The sequence below is a fragment of the Hippopotamus amphibius genome, chromosome 3, assembly GCF_030028045.1.
Source record: "Hippopotamus amphibius kiboko isolate mHipAmp2 chromosome 3, mHipAmp2.hap2, whole genome shotgun sequence".
NCBI classification, from domain to species: domain Eukaryota; kingdom Metazoa; phylum Chordata; class Mammalia; order Artiodactyla; family Hippopotamidae; genus Hippopotamus; species Hippopotamus amphibius.
The window spans coordinates 86,169,266-86,182,926 of record NC_080188.1 but is presented as its reverse complement, the minus strand read 5'-3'; the positions used below and the strand labels follow the sequence as shown (position 1 = coordinate 86,182,926).

Sequence of the window (13,661 nt, the reverse complement as noted above, 5' to 3'; positions counted from 1 at the left end):
TTTTTTATAAAACTCCTCCAACAAATGTTTGCTTTGTCTCTGTGTCTAGAGAGCAGGATTTCTTAGCTCCAGGGAGCACCCTTCAGTGAGAGACACTATGAAGTTCTGTGAATTTGATTTAATGACATTACATGATTGATTTGATTACTTAAAAGGTTTTTTAAATGATGCTGAAAGACAGAAGAAAAGACTATAGCCTGAATATGACTTTGAGGATTGAAATAGCTGTGATATCTTTTTACCTAAAAATTAGAAACATATGCTTGTAATTATAATTGTCAATCTTCTTACAAAAAAAAAAGTTGTACAAGTCATTCCAATTGACAACGTGGGCTAATCTATAACAATAATTGCTAACTTGTATTGAGCTCACCATGAAGCAGACACATTATCTCATTTAATTCATGGACAACTTTATGAGATGCCGTTGTACTTGATCGTAAGGAGAGTCCGAGTGACCTTTCCTGGCTACACAGCCAGTCAATGGCAGAGTAAGGCCATTGCAATCACTATGCTCTTTCTATTCTGCTATGCTTCCTTTCTTTTAATAAACTAACTTTGTCTCCTAAAAGAGATTATTGTCTTGATATTTGTGCAAACTGATTGACAAAGTATAACCCACCTGATGAACTAGAATAACTGCAAATAGGAGAACCGCAAAATGTAAGAGAAAGAAATTCTATAAAACACAAACAGAAAAATAATGGCAACCTTGCTTCTGATCCACTTCTGGGCATATATTCAGACAAAACTGTAATTCAAAAAGATACATGCACCCCAATGTTCATAGTAGCACTATTCACAATAGCCAGGACATGGAAACAACCTACATGTCCATCAACAGAGGAATGGATAAAGAAGATGTGGTATATTTATACAATGGATCATTACTCAGCCATAAAAATGAATGAAAAATGCCATTTGCAACAACATGAATGGACTTGGAGATTATCATACTAAGTGAAGTTAAGTCAGACAGAGAAAGACAAATACTGTATGATATCACATATGTGGAATCTAAAATATGACACAAATGGACTTATCTACAAAAGAGAAAGACTCACAGACACAGAGAACAGACTTTTGGTTGCCAAGGTGGGGGAAGGATGGATTGGAAGTTTGGAATTAGCAGATTCAAACTATTATGCATAGAATGGATAAACAACAAGGTCCTACTGTATAGCACAGGGAACTATATTCAATATCCCGTGATGAAACATAATGGAAAAGAAAAAATATATTATTTATCTTGAAAAAACAAAAGAACGGCAACATTACACCTTTTTCTAAAGTGAAATTATCATTCAGACTTGAGGGAGTAGTGGCTTACTTTAAGCAAAACTTTTCAGTCACCTCAAGCTAAAAAGGCATCGTAAAAGAGCCATGGGCCCTGCCAGCCACGGCTACTGCCACCAGCCAAGGGCAGATCGCATGTCACAGAAGGGAAAGGACCATCTTTGTCTCCTCAATTGTTAGATCAGTTCGGCTCGTCAACAGCAATTCCTCAAACACACTGCCACCAATAGGGTCCAGCTGTCTTTAGCCACGTGCTTTGGTGTCTCTTCTGAGAAACAAGTTTGTCCGGTTGATGGTTGGTTTTACCTTGTGTACAGTAAATGCTCAGGATTGCTACAGAAGGGGAGGAAAAAGCGTTCCTTGACCCTTTGAGGGTCCCTGGCTGTGTCTGAAAATCAAGCAGACGGATGAGCAGGAGAAACGTGTACAAGTGTTACTGAATTGTACACATACACGGGAGCCTTCATACAGGAATGCAGACCTGAAGGGACCAGAGCAGGGAGCTTTTATATTTTTTAGGCCAAGAAACAATGTTTGTGGACAATTCACAAAACAAAGGGGTTTGACGTAGTAAATAGTGAAGAAGTAATTTGGAAGATAAGGGTGAGTGGAACAAGGTTTGTCTGCAGGTTCCCCGGGTGACTTCTCTGGGGGGATTAGAGTCTGACTTCAGTATATAAAGAATTTATTTCCCACCTTTAGGCAGAAAGTGAGGAGCCTTTCCTGCATTCACTGCTTCAGCTCAACATAATTTTTGTATCAAAGAAGCATATTTAGGGGTGATATATCCTGGGGTTTCCTTCATTATTGAGTACTTGGTCAGTTTGGTTGCCTTTTGTATTTATTATCTAAAATGGTATTACACACACACACACACACGCACACGCACACACACACAGAACAATCTCATTCACTTAACAATTCTTTTGGAAATCCCGTGTTTTCTTTAGGAGAGAGGTTACATCAAATTAAAAGACCTCCAGGAAAGAATAGGTCTTTGTATTTTTCTTTACACAGACAAAAAATGTACACATTGTAGCAATATCAGTACAAAAAAGTACCAACTTAAAAATGAAAGTTAACAGGGTTCCACCTCCCAGAAAGGACTAATGATTAACTTAAGTCAAATACTCCCTGAATTTTCTCATGTCTGAAAAAACAATTATTTTTAATGTTATAAATTTAGTCAAATTTTCTTCACCTGTGTTGAAAAATGTAAATATGTGTATATTTGACAATTTCTGTTATGCAATTTTTCAACCACAGCCAAGACACACTCACCTCCTAAGAGCTGTAAGCAAACCAGTGTCTCTTGATTACCTGGTTCATTTCACTCTCCTGAAAACCTCCCCCAAAGATATTCATTTCCAAAGAAGGCATCTCTAACATAGATGCTTCTTCTTCCCCACCCCCAGACCTTGTACCATTGGGAGGGACAGAAATTCTACTCACTTTTTTTTTCCTAATTTTTTGTCTTTTTTTTTTGGCTGGGTTAGGTCTTCTTTGCTGCCCACAGGCTTTCTCTAGTTGCAGCAAGCAGGGACTACTTCTCATCGTGGTAGCTTCTCTTGTCTCGGATCACGGGCTCCAGGTGCATGGGCTTCAGTAGTTGCAGCACGAGAGCTCAGTAGTTGTGGTGCATGGGCTTAGTTGCTCCACAGCATGTGGGATCTTCCTGAACCAGGGATCGAACCCGTGTCCCCTGCATTGGCAGGCAGATTCTTAAGCACTGTGCCACCAGGGAAGTCCCACTACTCACAATTTTTTTTAATTTAACTTTTATTTTACATTGGAGTATAGATGATTTTCAATGTTGTGTTCATTTCTAGTGTACAGCAAAGTGATTCAGTCATAACATATACATGTATCCGCTCTTTTTCAGTCTTTTCCCATTTAGCTTATTACAACATATTGAGTATAGTTCCCCGTGCTATACAGTAGGTCCTTGTTGATTATCTATTTTATATGTAGTAGTGTGTATGTTAATCCCAAACCAACCTAGCCCTCCCCTCACCCCACTGCTTTGGTAACCATAAGTTTGTTTTCGAAGTCTGTGACTCCGTTTCTGTTTTGTAAATAAGGTCATTTGTGTCATATTTTATATTCCACATATAAATAATATCAAATTATATTTGTCTTTCTCTCTCTGACTTACTTCACTTAGTATGATCATTTCGAGGTCCATTCATGTTGCTGCAAATGACATTATTTTGTTCTTTTTTATGGCTGTCTACTCACTTCTTCTTCTTGTTTTCAGACTATTCTTCTTTCTTTCTCTAAAAACCTCATCACTCCTCACTGTTGCTTCAGTTGACAGAATCCTGCACCATCCTCATGTTGCTACCTAACTGCCTATTGGCATTCTCTTCAAAGGTTCTCCTTTGTTTATTCTTGGAATTCTCAATACAAGAATAGATGGTCCTATGAGCAACCTGGCCATTCAGTTTTCTGGCCTCTCCTGCTCTGAGCATCTTGAACTTGACTTTCTCTCTGCCATTCACCTCCGCAGTCACCACCTGCACCTGCACTACCAATGCAGTAGCCATTAGACACATGTGGCTATTGACACTTGAGATGTGCTTGATCCAAATAGAGATGTGAGTACAAAATATACACCAGATTTTGAAGACCAAGCACTAAAAGAAAAATGGGAAAATGTCTCCTTCATAATTCTTATGTTGATTACAAGTCCAAATAATGTATTTGTTATTTTGTTACATAAGATCTATGATTATAATTAATTTCACCCGTTTCTCCTTATTTTACATCTACAAGAAAATTTTAAATTACAAATGTGTCTTGTGCTAGTACCGTGCTACTGGGTTCACTTTAAAATTATAATTGTGGGGACTCCCCTCGTGGTCCAGTGGTAAAGAATCCACCTTCCAATGTAGGAGACATGGGTTTGATTCCTGGTCAGGAAACTAAGATCCCACATGCTGCAAGGCAACTAAGCCCACGCACCACAACTACTGAGCTCAGTCGCCTCAACTAGAGAGCCCATGTGCCGCAAACTATAGAGCCCATGAGCTCTGGAGTCTGCAGGCCACAACTAGAGAAGAAAAAACCCACACGCCACAACTAGAGAGAAGCCGGCACACTGCAACAAAAAGATCCCACATACCTCAACGAAGACCCTGCATGTGACAACTAAGACCCTATGAAGCCCCCCAAGAAATAATTAAATAAAAATAATTTAAATTTTTTAAAATAAAAAAATTAAAAATCCTAAATGTGAAGCTCAGGTGGGCTGTTTTCATCTTCTCCTCTCTCCCCTACTCCTAAAATACAAAGGTTACAGTGAGAGGAGCAGATTCACTATGCAGTCAGCTTTGTTCTTCCCTGAACACACACTGACTACCCCATTTGTCACCATCATTCACAATAGCTCCTCAAGCTGAGGGCTCTTGATCTCTCCTGCCATGTTTTACCTCTTTTTTTTCTTCCCTAGCACATTTCGTTTTCTAACTCATTAGGTAACTTACTTACTGATTAGGTTTACTGTCACCTCCTGCTAGACTAGAGGCTCCACAAAATTAAACATCTCTCTTTTGCACAGGGATGCAACCTACAGAGCTGGGAGCAGCACCTGGACCACACCAGGTGCCCTATCTTTGTTGAATGAAGACAACTATCTCTAGGAATTTAAGGCTAAACCCAAGTCAAGTGTAAAAATATTTCTCATTGTTCTGGACTTACTGAAGACATTACAGAGATTCTGGCCTCTTGCTGTGATATAGATTTCATGAAGTCTTTCTTACTGTTTTTTGTATCTATCCTGGCATGCATCTGGACTGTCACATTTGTTTTGCCACAGAGCGCCAAAGAGTTTCATCTGGCATAAAAACTCACTGTTCGCTCCTGAAAACTAGGCTTTACCATCAGACTTGGTGGCCAAGGAACCTCACAACTTTTTACAAATCCTCAGTTAAAATCCATCTGATTTCTCTTCAGTGCATGTATGAGTTCGTTAGAACTGCTATAACAATTTACCACAAATGTGGTGGCTGAAAACAACAGCAATTTATTCTGTCACATTTCTCCCAAAATTCTAAATCATGGTGCTGTCAGGGCCAGGCTCCCACCGAGGCCTCCAGGGAAGAATCCTTCTTGCCTCTTCCAGACTCTGGGGGCTCCTGGAGATGCTTGGCTGCTGGCAGCATCCCTCCAGTCTCTGCCTCCGTCTTCTCAAGACCTCCTCACTGTGTGACCCTGTGTCCAAAATCCAAGATGATTTCATTTTCATATCAACTCATCACATCTACAAAGACTCTATTTCCAGTGAAGCTCACATTGAGGTTCCGGGTGGACCTGAGTTTTTTTGTTTGTCTTTTGGTTTTGGGGGTTTTTTGTTTGTTTGTTTGTTTTTATCCCACTGTAGTGTGTGAAACTCACATGAGAAAAAAAATTAAATGATTTCTATTATATTATCCCTGATTTTCTATGCCTCTTGAATGTTCTGTTTTTAAAATTTGCCATCTTTGAGTTTGTTTTGCTTTCTTTTCTGAAGATGCACTAAGCACATAACTTATAACCCTTCTTTAGAATACTTCCCAAAGGTATGAAAGTCATGAGAAATCAATATTTTTGTTCTAACTAGTTGGAAGGCAGGTAAATTTCTCGCAAATGTTCTATGTACAAAAAGATAAGAGATCACAGTTGAGAAAAGAGGCAGGAACATAAAACTGCCAGTAGACTGTTTGGATAATTTGACCCTATCCAGGTAACCTTGACCCCAACGACACACAATTTTGCAACCTCCTGGGCCTGCAGGTTAAGCATTAGTGGAGTCCTTTCCCTACCTCGACCAATAACAGGAACATTTTCAATGCTGTGAGGAAAACCCCAGAGGTGTTTAAACAGAAGGCGTTTCCCTGGTGGCGTGGCAGCAGCTGAGAGACAAACAAACCTCCCACAGACTGGACCAATAGCAGGTGTGGCAGAGCTGGGGTGAACTCACTAGCAGTCCCCAAAGACTTTCATTTTCAGAAACTTGAACACACCAGCTGGGGATGGGCTTTTTGAATATATAAATAATTAGGATATATCCGAGGTGCATTTAATACATGTTTGTTAATGATGGTGTACAGATACGTAACATTTTCCTGTTTGAAATGTCAACCAAAGGATATATATATCCTATGCATATTACAAAACAGTTGCTTCCTATATTCAAAAATCTAAGGATGAGCATTTCTTTCAACCACTGCATGAAAATACATATCAGAAGAATTCTATTTGGATAACAAGTTCAACACTTTATTGAATACAGAGAAATAGAATAAAGAAAAGAGAGTATGTGATTCAATTTTGTGTTGATCCAAGAAGTTTCATTGCTAGTATATCTGCTAGAAAAGTGTAAAATAAATATAGAAAAGGAAATTGAGTTATTTGAAAGGAATAACCAAAGTTAGCATGTCTATAACCACCCAAATAATTGAGAGCTAAAATATAATGAACCCTATCTCCTTTCTACAGCTAAGCATTTTGGTGCTTTAAATTGATTGATCTGAGTAGAAAACATCACAAGTTTGTACTCTCAAGTTAACAATGTTTTTCTTCCAAAATATATACTTAAGTAACTAATTTTCATAGATAATTACTGAAAATGAGACTAGTAAATATTGTAAATTTATTTCAATTAGTTCTTCCAGAAAAGGTGCCAATTTAAACCATTTTTTAAAAGTAGTAATAATGGGAATAGGTTTTAATGTACAGAATAATAAATCAATTCATTAATTTTTTTAAAGATAAAGGAGATTGGAAGTTAAAGCTCCTCTTTAGAGAAGAATGCCAACAAAAATATAGGAAGAATGATAGAAAGAATATCATCATTTTGTAAACACAATAGCAATAATTAATTCAGATGAGATTCACTGATTTATGCTAAAATCACTGGGTGAAATGTTGGGGAAGAGATAGTCTAATCTCCCACAAATTACTTATTAATTACAAAGGGAAAAGTTATGTTGACAAAGGAGAAATCTGATGACACCCCTTAACCAAGAGATCAAGCTTATTGTCATCAATAGTAGGAGAGACTGAGGTCATGTACTCTTTGATGTGATGCTTTGTGAAGGACACTCATCTCTGTGTGGTTCCAATGACCTTAAATGCTTGATTTGAACCTAATTACGAACAAGAAAGTGTCAACCCTGAACTGAGAGGCGTTCTGCAAAACATCTGGCATGGGTTCTTCAAAATTAGTAATGTAATGAGAAGACAAAAGAAAAAAAAAGAAAAAATAAATTAATGGCTAGGGAACTGTTCTGGATTAAAAGTGAATAAACAGAAATGACAAGGAAATAAAATCCATGATCCTTGATGGATTTTGGATTGGGAAATAAAAACATTATCAAGTTAGACTGAGGAAGAATTTAGAACTGTTCAATATGAAATGTATATTAAATGATACCAGTGTATCAAAGTTAAGTCTCCTGACTACAATTTTTATATTATATTTACACAGGAGGATGTCCTTTTTCTTAAGCCATAAGAGGAAGTTTCACTTAACAAGAAAGATAAAGGAAATGTAGGAAAATGTTAAAAATTAAAGAATTAGATAAAGATAAGTATTCACTGCACAATTTTTGCAACTTTAAGTTTGCACTTTTCAAAATAAAAGCTTGGGGAAAATTACTATAATTTTCTTATATCATGATAGCATGTTCACGATGAAAAACATACAAGGCTAGGACAAACTTTTCATTCATTCAACATATTTACTGACTGGCTCCTACCTACCAGATATTCTTCTACCCAGTTGGACAGATCAACAAAAAAACAGGCAAAGAGTCCTGTCTTCATGGAATTTACATTTTTCCTCCTCATATCTCAGCTGCCTCCGCTGTTGAGTGGGTGAGGGTGGGGGTGGCAATGAGGGTTGGGCTTGGTGGTAATGTAAGGTCCCTTTCTGCACTAAATGCTATCATTTTAGATCCGCGAATTCATTTGCTTTGAATAGATACAATACAGCGGCTAATTTCTCCCATTTAGCGTTTTATAAAAAAGAGTATATTGTCATGAATACAAAAACACTAACCCACAAGACTTACATAGAGGGCATAACAAAAAATAGCAGCTCTGGTTTTTGTGTCAATACAAACCCAAAGCAAGACAGCATTAAAGAATTCATTAAGAACATGCTAAGCTGTGAGTTTGCTTTGTTTTTTCTTCCCAAGATTAAGAAAAATATCTACTTCCAATAAACGAAAAAGTATTCTTTACATTGTCTTCTTTTGAAAACGCTGTCATTATCGAATCTGTCTAAATATAAAAAAGTAATTGCATCACTATTTTTTGTAATAAGTTTTATTTATTTCTTTATTTTGGCTGTGTTGGGTCTTCGTTGCTATGTGCAGGCTTTTCTCTAGCTGTGGCGAGCAGGGGCTATTCTTCCTTGTTGTGCTCGGGCTTCTTATTGTGGTGGCTTCTCTTGTGTGGAGCACGGGCTCTAGGGGTGCGGGTTTCAATGGTTGTAGCATGTGGGCTCAGTCTTGTGGCTTACAGGCTCTGTAGTGCAAGCTCAGTAGTTGTGGAACATGGGCTTAGTTGCTCCGTGGCACGTGGGATCTTCCTGGACCAGGGATCAAACTGTGTCCCCTGCATTGGCAGGCGGATTCTTAACCACCGTGCCGCAAGGGAAGTCCATGCATCACTATTACTGGTTATCCATTGCCCCAAAGAGAAAGTAAAATACAAAGTTTTAATTAAAAGCTAAATTTTAAATTAGTATCTGAGAAATGGAATATTTCCTGCCATATCAGTAAACAAAGGATGTCACAGTCATCCAACATCAGCTGTTGAGCCCTGAGGAGCCTCAGGGCTGAAAAGAACATCTGCCATCTAGCAGCCATCAGACTGCAGCCACTCCCTGTGAGCCCTGAGGAAATTCAGGGTGTGAAAGCATAGGATACTGGCCCCAGACAACTGAGGTGCATTTCAAAGGAATGATTTCAGTGAGCCCAGACTCTTGCATCTTCCCATACATAGAAAAGTGCTGAATTCCTTAACTTGACATGTCTGGTTTTCTTTATTTAACAGGAATCTTTTAACATTCCGATTACCTGCCCTTTGTTGCAAAACTCCTATATCTCCTCCTCCTCCCCTCGCCTCCTCAGAGCAGTTTCTCAGAGCTATTTGAAGTGCTGTCTCCTGGGCTGCAGTCTTCATTTTGCGCCAAATAAAACTTAACCCTCAACTCTCACACTGTGCATATTTTTTTTAAGTCAACATAGCTAAAGATGACATTATTTACACCTCTAGATGTAGGCCAATTCAATAGGATCAAAAATTTTATTAAAAACACAAGATTTTTTTGAAAATAGAATAAAATTGTGTCTGCATAACTTGTGCTAGGCCAGAATATACTTCTATAGACACTGCATAAAATTTTTAATGTTACTTATGCTCTGGATTCAAATTCAAGGTCAGAGAAAGTGTTTTTGTTTTTTTTTTTTTCCCATCCACTCTCTTTATTTCATTTTTTTGCACTTATCCGTAGTAGTGAGTGGCTTTCTGCTGCTGATGCTACTTGTGCAAAGGTGGTAGATAACAGTAATTCAGAACCCTCTAGATACTCCCTGGATTTGGTTTTGTCATTGAATTCCCCACCATTTTGTTTGCGAACATGTTACGGGGAGGTGGGATGGCAGAAATCTGAGGATCAATCTTTTGACAAAGGCACTTGCTCTGCAAATCAAGGCAGCGGGCAGGGCAAGCAGGAGGAAGCGAAGTGGGAGGCTGTGTGTTTTTACTGAGCCACTTAGAGAGTTAACAGCAAAGAAGAAACCAGAGGTTATTGTGAGAAGGATGCTGGGTTTTGATTTCAAACAGGGACACGAGGAAGGCAAACAGGGGGCATTTCCCCACCAGACAAAGATGCAGTTCAAATTCACTATAAGTCGCTGACAGAGGAAGGGGACAGTGAAATATTTTGAAAACCGAGCAGAGAGGAAGAAAAGTAAACAACGTCAGAAAGTTCATCCGAAACTAGAAGAGAGATGAGGAGGTATCAGAGCCGTGCAAGCAAAAACTACAATCACCATTTTTAAGTGTCACAGCAGAGAGAACACATGTGAGCGAATAAAGATAAGAGGCTTTTACATTTTTATGCTTTATCAAGTAAAGGGTAGGTAAGACAGGAGAGATCTCACCGGTCTTCTTTCCTTCCTGTTTCACTCTTATTTCTCTTTGCACTGAGGCCCTATGCAAAAGTAACAAAGACTGTGGGCAAGAGGAAGAGGAAGTGAAAACATGAAAGGAACTTTAAGAAAATTTCCAGTTATGCCTGAGCCTTGGTTAAATTATGATGCAGATAAAACATGGCTTTGAAGGCTCTTTTTCATTCTTAGTTATCCTTCCAGCACTTTCCCCCCAGGGTACCCCCCTCCCCCACCCCCAATGCATTATTGGTCTCCCCCTGGGCTGTCCTTCCCCTGCTGGCTGCACGACCTACCACTCTGTTCCCAAACTGAAACCAGCCAATGACTCTGCCCCTAGAAGTTCAAACAGTGAGTAACTGACTGGACGCTGATTTGTTACCTCCAGGGATGCTGTGGAAAGATGCTGAGAAGAAGAAAGGAAGGGGGCTCACAAGGGAAGGAAGGGTGATCAGGTAAGTCTGGAGCGCCTGGATGTTAAGACTGTAACTGAAGCTGTAATTAACCCCAAAGACGAGCTGTCTAAGGGAGAAATTCATACCTTGTAAGACTGATCCTTTTCCAGACATCTTTCCTTTGATGTTTGGGGAAGTCTTCCCAGGACTTGCATTTACATCTCTTGAAATTTCTTAGTTTGCTTCCATATGAGACAAGTTTCAGCTTAAAGTCCTGAGTTTCCAAGAAAATACATGAAACATATATCATGTTAAACATAACCATGTTAAAGGTTAGTGGTTATATACTTATAAAATGTTACCATGAGGACTCTAAAAGGCTCTAAGCAGAGATACACGCAGTTCCTCAGTTCTGTCAAGAGATGGTGCCACTTGTACACAACACTGCAGAGTCTCCAGTTTATTAGTTAATATAATAAATTCTAATAATTTCTCAAAAGTGTTCATATGAACAAATAATCAGCCTTTGTGCTTGATCGAATTTGAATGCTTTCAGCAATAATTTCTTCTCGAGAGATATTTTCTGGTGTTTTATTTTGTCATTTTCATTTGATTACTACTTCTATTTAAAACAGCTTCATCTGTGATTTAGAAAGAAACGTCAACAAGGGAAAGATGTCTTTATCCCCCAAATTTCATTCCAACTGCATTTTGACTCAAAGTGATGTACCAAGAGGTAAAATTAAAAACTAAGGAGACTTTCTCCCAAGTGAGTCTCCTGAGTGTCAATTAGCCTGGTCCATTCGTGGTGATTCTAAAACTACAAACATGTATAGGAATTGTCCCTTTAGTGCTGAGAAAATGGTTTCCTTAATTATGGTTTCTGGTTTCACTCTACGATAGCTTCTCATGAGTCCATAAATGCCCATAGCTGGTTCTGCCAGCGTTTTTGGTCTTCAGATTTTGTGCTTCATGGAGCAAGACATAGTAACACAAACATTTAAATTGCCCCCACATTTTACAACCTCAGCTGCTGTATTTTATATAAAGGCCACAAAATGAGTATGGTTATTGATGAAAATTGCTTAGACCACAAGGACTCCTGCTTACTGAAGTTTGGGATGGAGCAGACTGAAAAACCGAAAGCCCAGGCTGATAAAGTGGGTAAGGAGTAAAATCCTCAGAACAGTTACATTTTTCATCTCTAAAAGCTAGAAATTAGCGAAGGAAAAGGGGCTTATATTTTTCTTTGTGGAAATTTGATTTCCAATATTCCTTGGATATAATAGAAGTAATACAGTTTCTGCTTCTTAGGAAAAAGAGTCATTTATATGAGGGAGTCGTATATATGTAGTTTTAAAATATCGCTAGATGCTAGAATATTTTTGGTTTTATTTTGTTTTGTTTGGTTTCTATTTTATCATGTGCCTACAATTTTTATTATAAAATACAGCAAAACTTGTTTGATGTTCTTCAAAATGCTTCTGTAAAGATTAGTACTCAACTGCAAGGGCCACTTGCAATAAGTACATACTACCTACTTCAGTGGGAAAGTAAGTAGTTTCTTGCTTTGTAGGCTGGGAGGCTCTTTATTAAACCAATTTTAATCTTCCTCACAGTAATACATTACCTTGTTTCTTCACCATTCATCTAAAAACATTTTTTGAGAACTCTTTTGAAACCCTAGCAAATGATGGAGAACACGCCAAGAGAGCCAAAGCAGTTGTTTGGGAGCAGATTTATATTAAACAAGCTGATTTTGGACAGATCAACTTGAAACATATTTTTCAGGGTAATGTTTGTAACCGGCAGTACTTTGGTTGGCCAATGACTGATTTCTCAACCACTCTTCCCCTGAGGTAGGAAGGGTGCCAGATTCCCTGAGACTGAGCTGTCCTTCTCTCAGAGTTAATTCTCCACATGTGTTTGTAGCTAATGGTAAATAATATGTAAAAGAGTATTATTAAGTTTATTTTGCTTATGAATAATAATAATAGCTTTTCATACATTTCAGATTTTGCTCTGGGACTGTGCAGTTACTTTAATGCATAATTTATAAAATTCAATCACCTAATTCAATATTTTAAAAAACAGTTTGTGGCACTATTATAAAATCTTAGTCCAAAGTCAAGCTAATCAGACTAACACACAATTTCCTGCTTAGTGTAGAGTCACTGTAAAATAATCACAATATACTTTGTAATTGTGTTCTAACAATTTGCAGATGAAATGGGGTCCCTTAGAAAATGTTCACAGGAGTCTCTTATATATCATAATATATACCGTGATTTAAGCTTAGCTAATTGATTAGGACTTATGGAATATTAGCTAATGATTTAATGAAACCTTTTGGAAGTAAATTAATGCTGATTCGTTGATAGAAAGAATACTTCCTGAATTGAAGCAAAGGATCTAAAAGTTAATTCACCTAATTATGAGCATTCATGAGACTATTAAGAACTCATCTCTTAAATGAGAATTTGAGACAGAATACTTTGCCATTTACCACCTCACCACTGAATTTGCAGAAGAGCAAAAGTTGCTAATATGAATTGAGTACTTATCATGGTCCAGGTAAGTTACCCAGCCATCCCCAGGTGTTATTTTATTTAATACAACAATCTCACGAGGCAGAGACTGTGACTCCCATTTGTCAGAGGAGAAACAAACTATTAGAGTAAGAAAGTGCTAAAGTAGGTTTGCCTTAGCAAGAGGCATTCTCTAAATGGCATCATATTAGACCTCTGTAGTCAACACTTCTTCTTGCCTCCTAAACAATCCATGCAACTCAAGATGAATTTTGAGTCCT

The 13,661-nt window shown here is 38.1% G+C and overlaps 1 protein-coding gene across 1 annotated transcript in view; it reads left to right on the top strand.

The window, feature by feature from the left end:
* The first annotated feature begins 11,973 nt into the window (after positions 1–11,973).
* ASIC5 (acid sensing ion channel subunit family member 5) overlaps positions 11,974–13,661 on the top strand; it is a 31,951-nt gene continuing 30,263 nt past the window's right edge. Inside the window, exon 1 of the mRNA XM_057725536.1 lies at positions 11,974–12,016. Within this exon, the coding sequence (XP_057581519.1) occupies positions 11,974–12,016 (43 nt within the window). The remainder of the gene's footprint in view (positions 12,017–13,661) is intronic.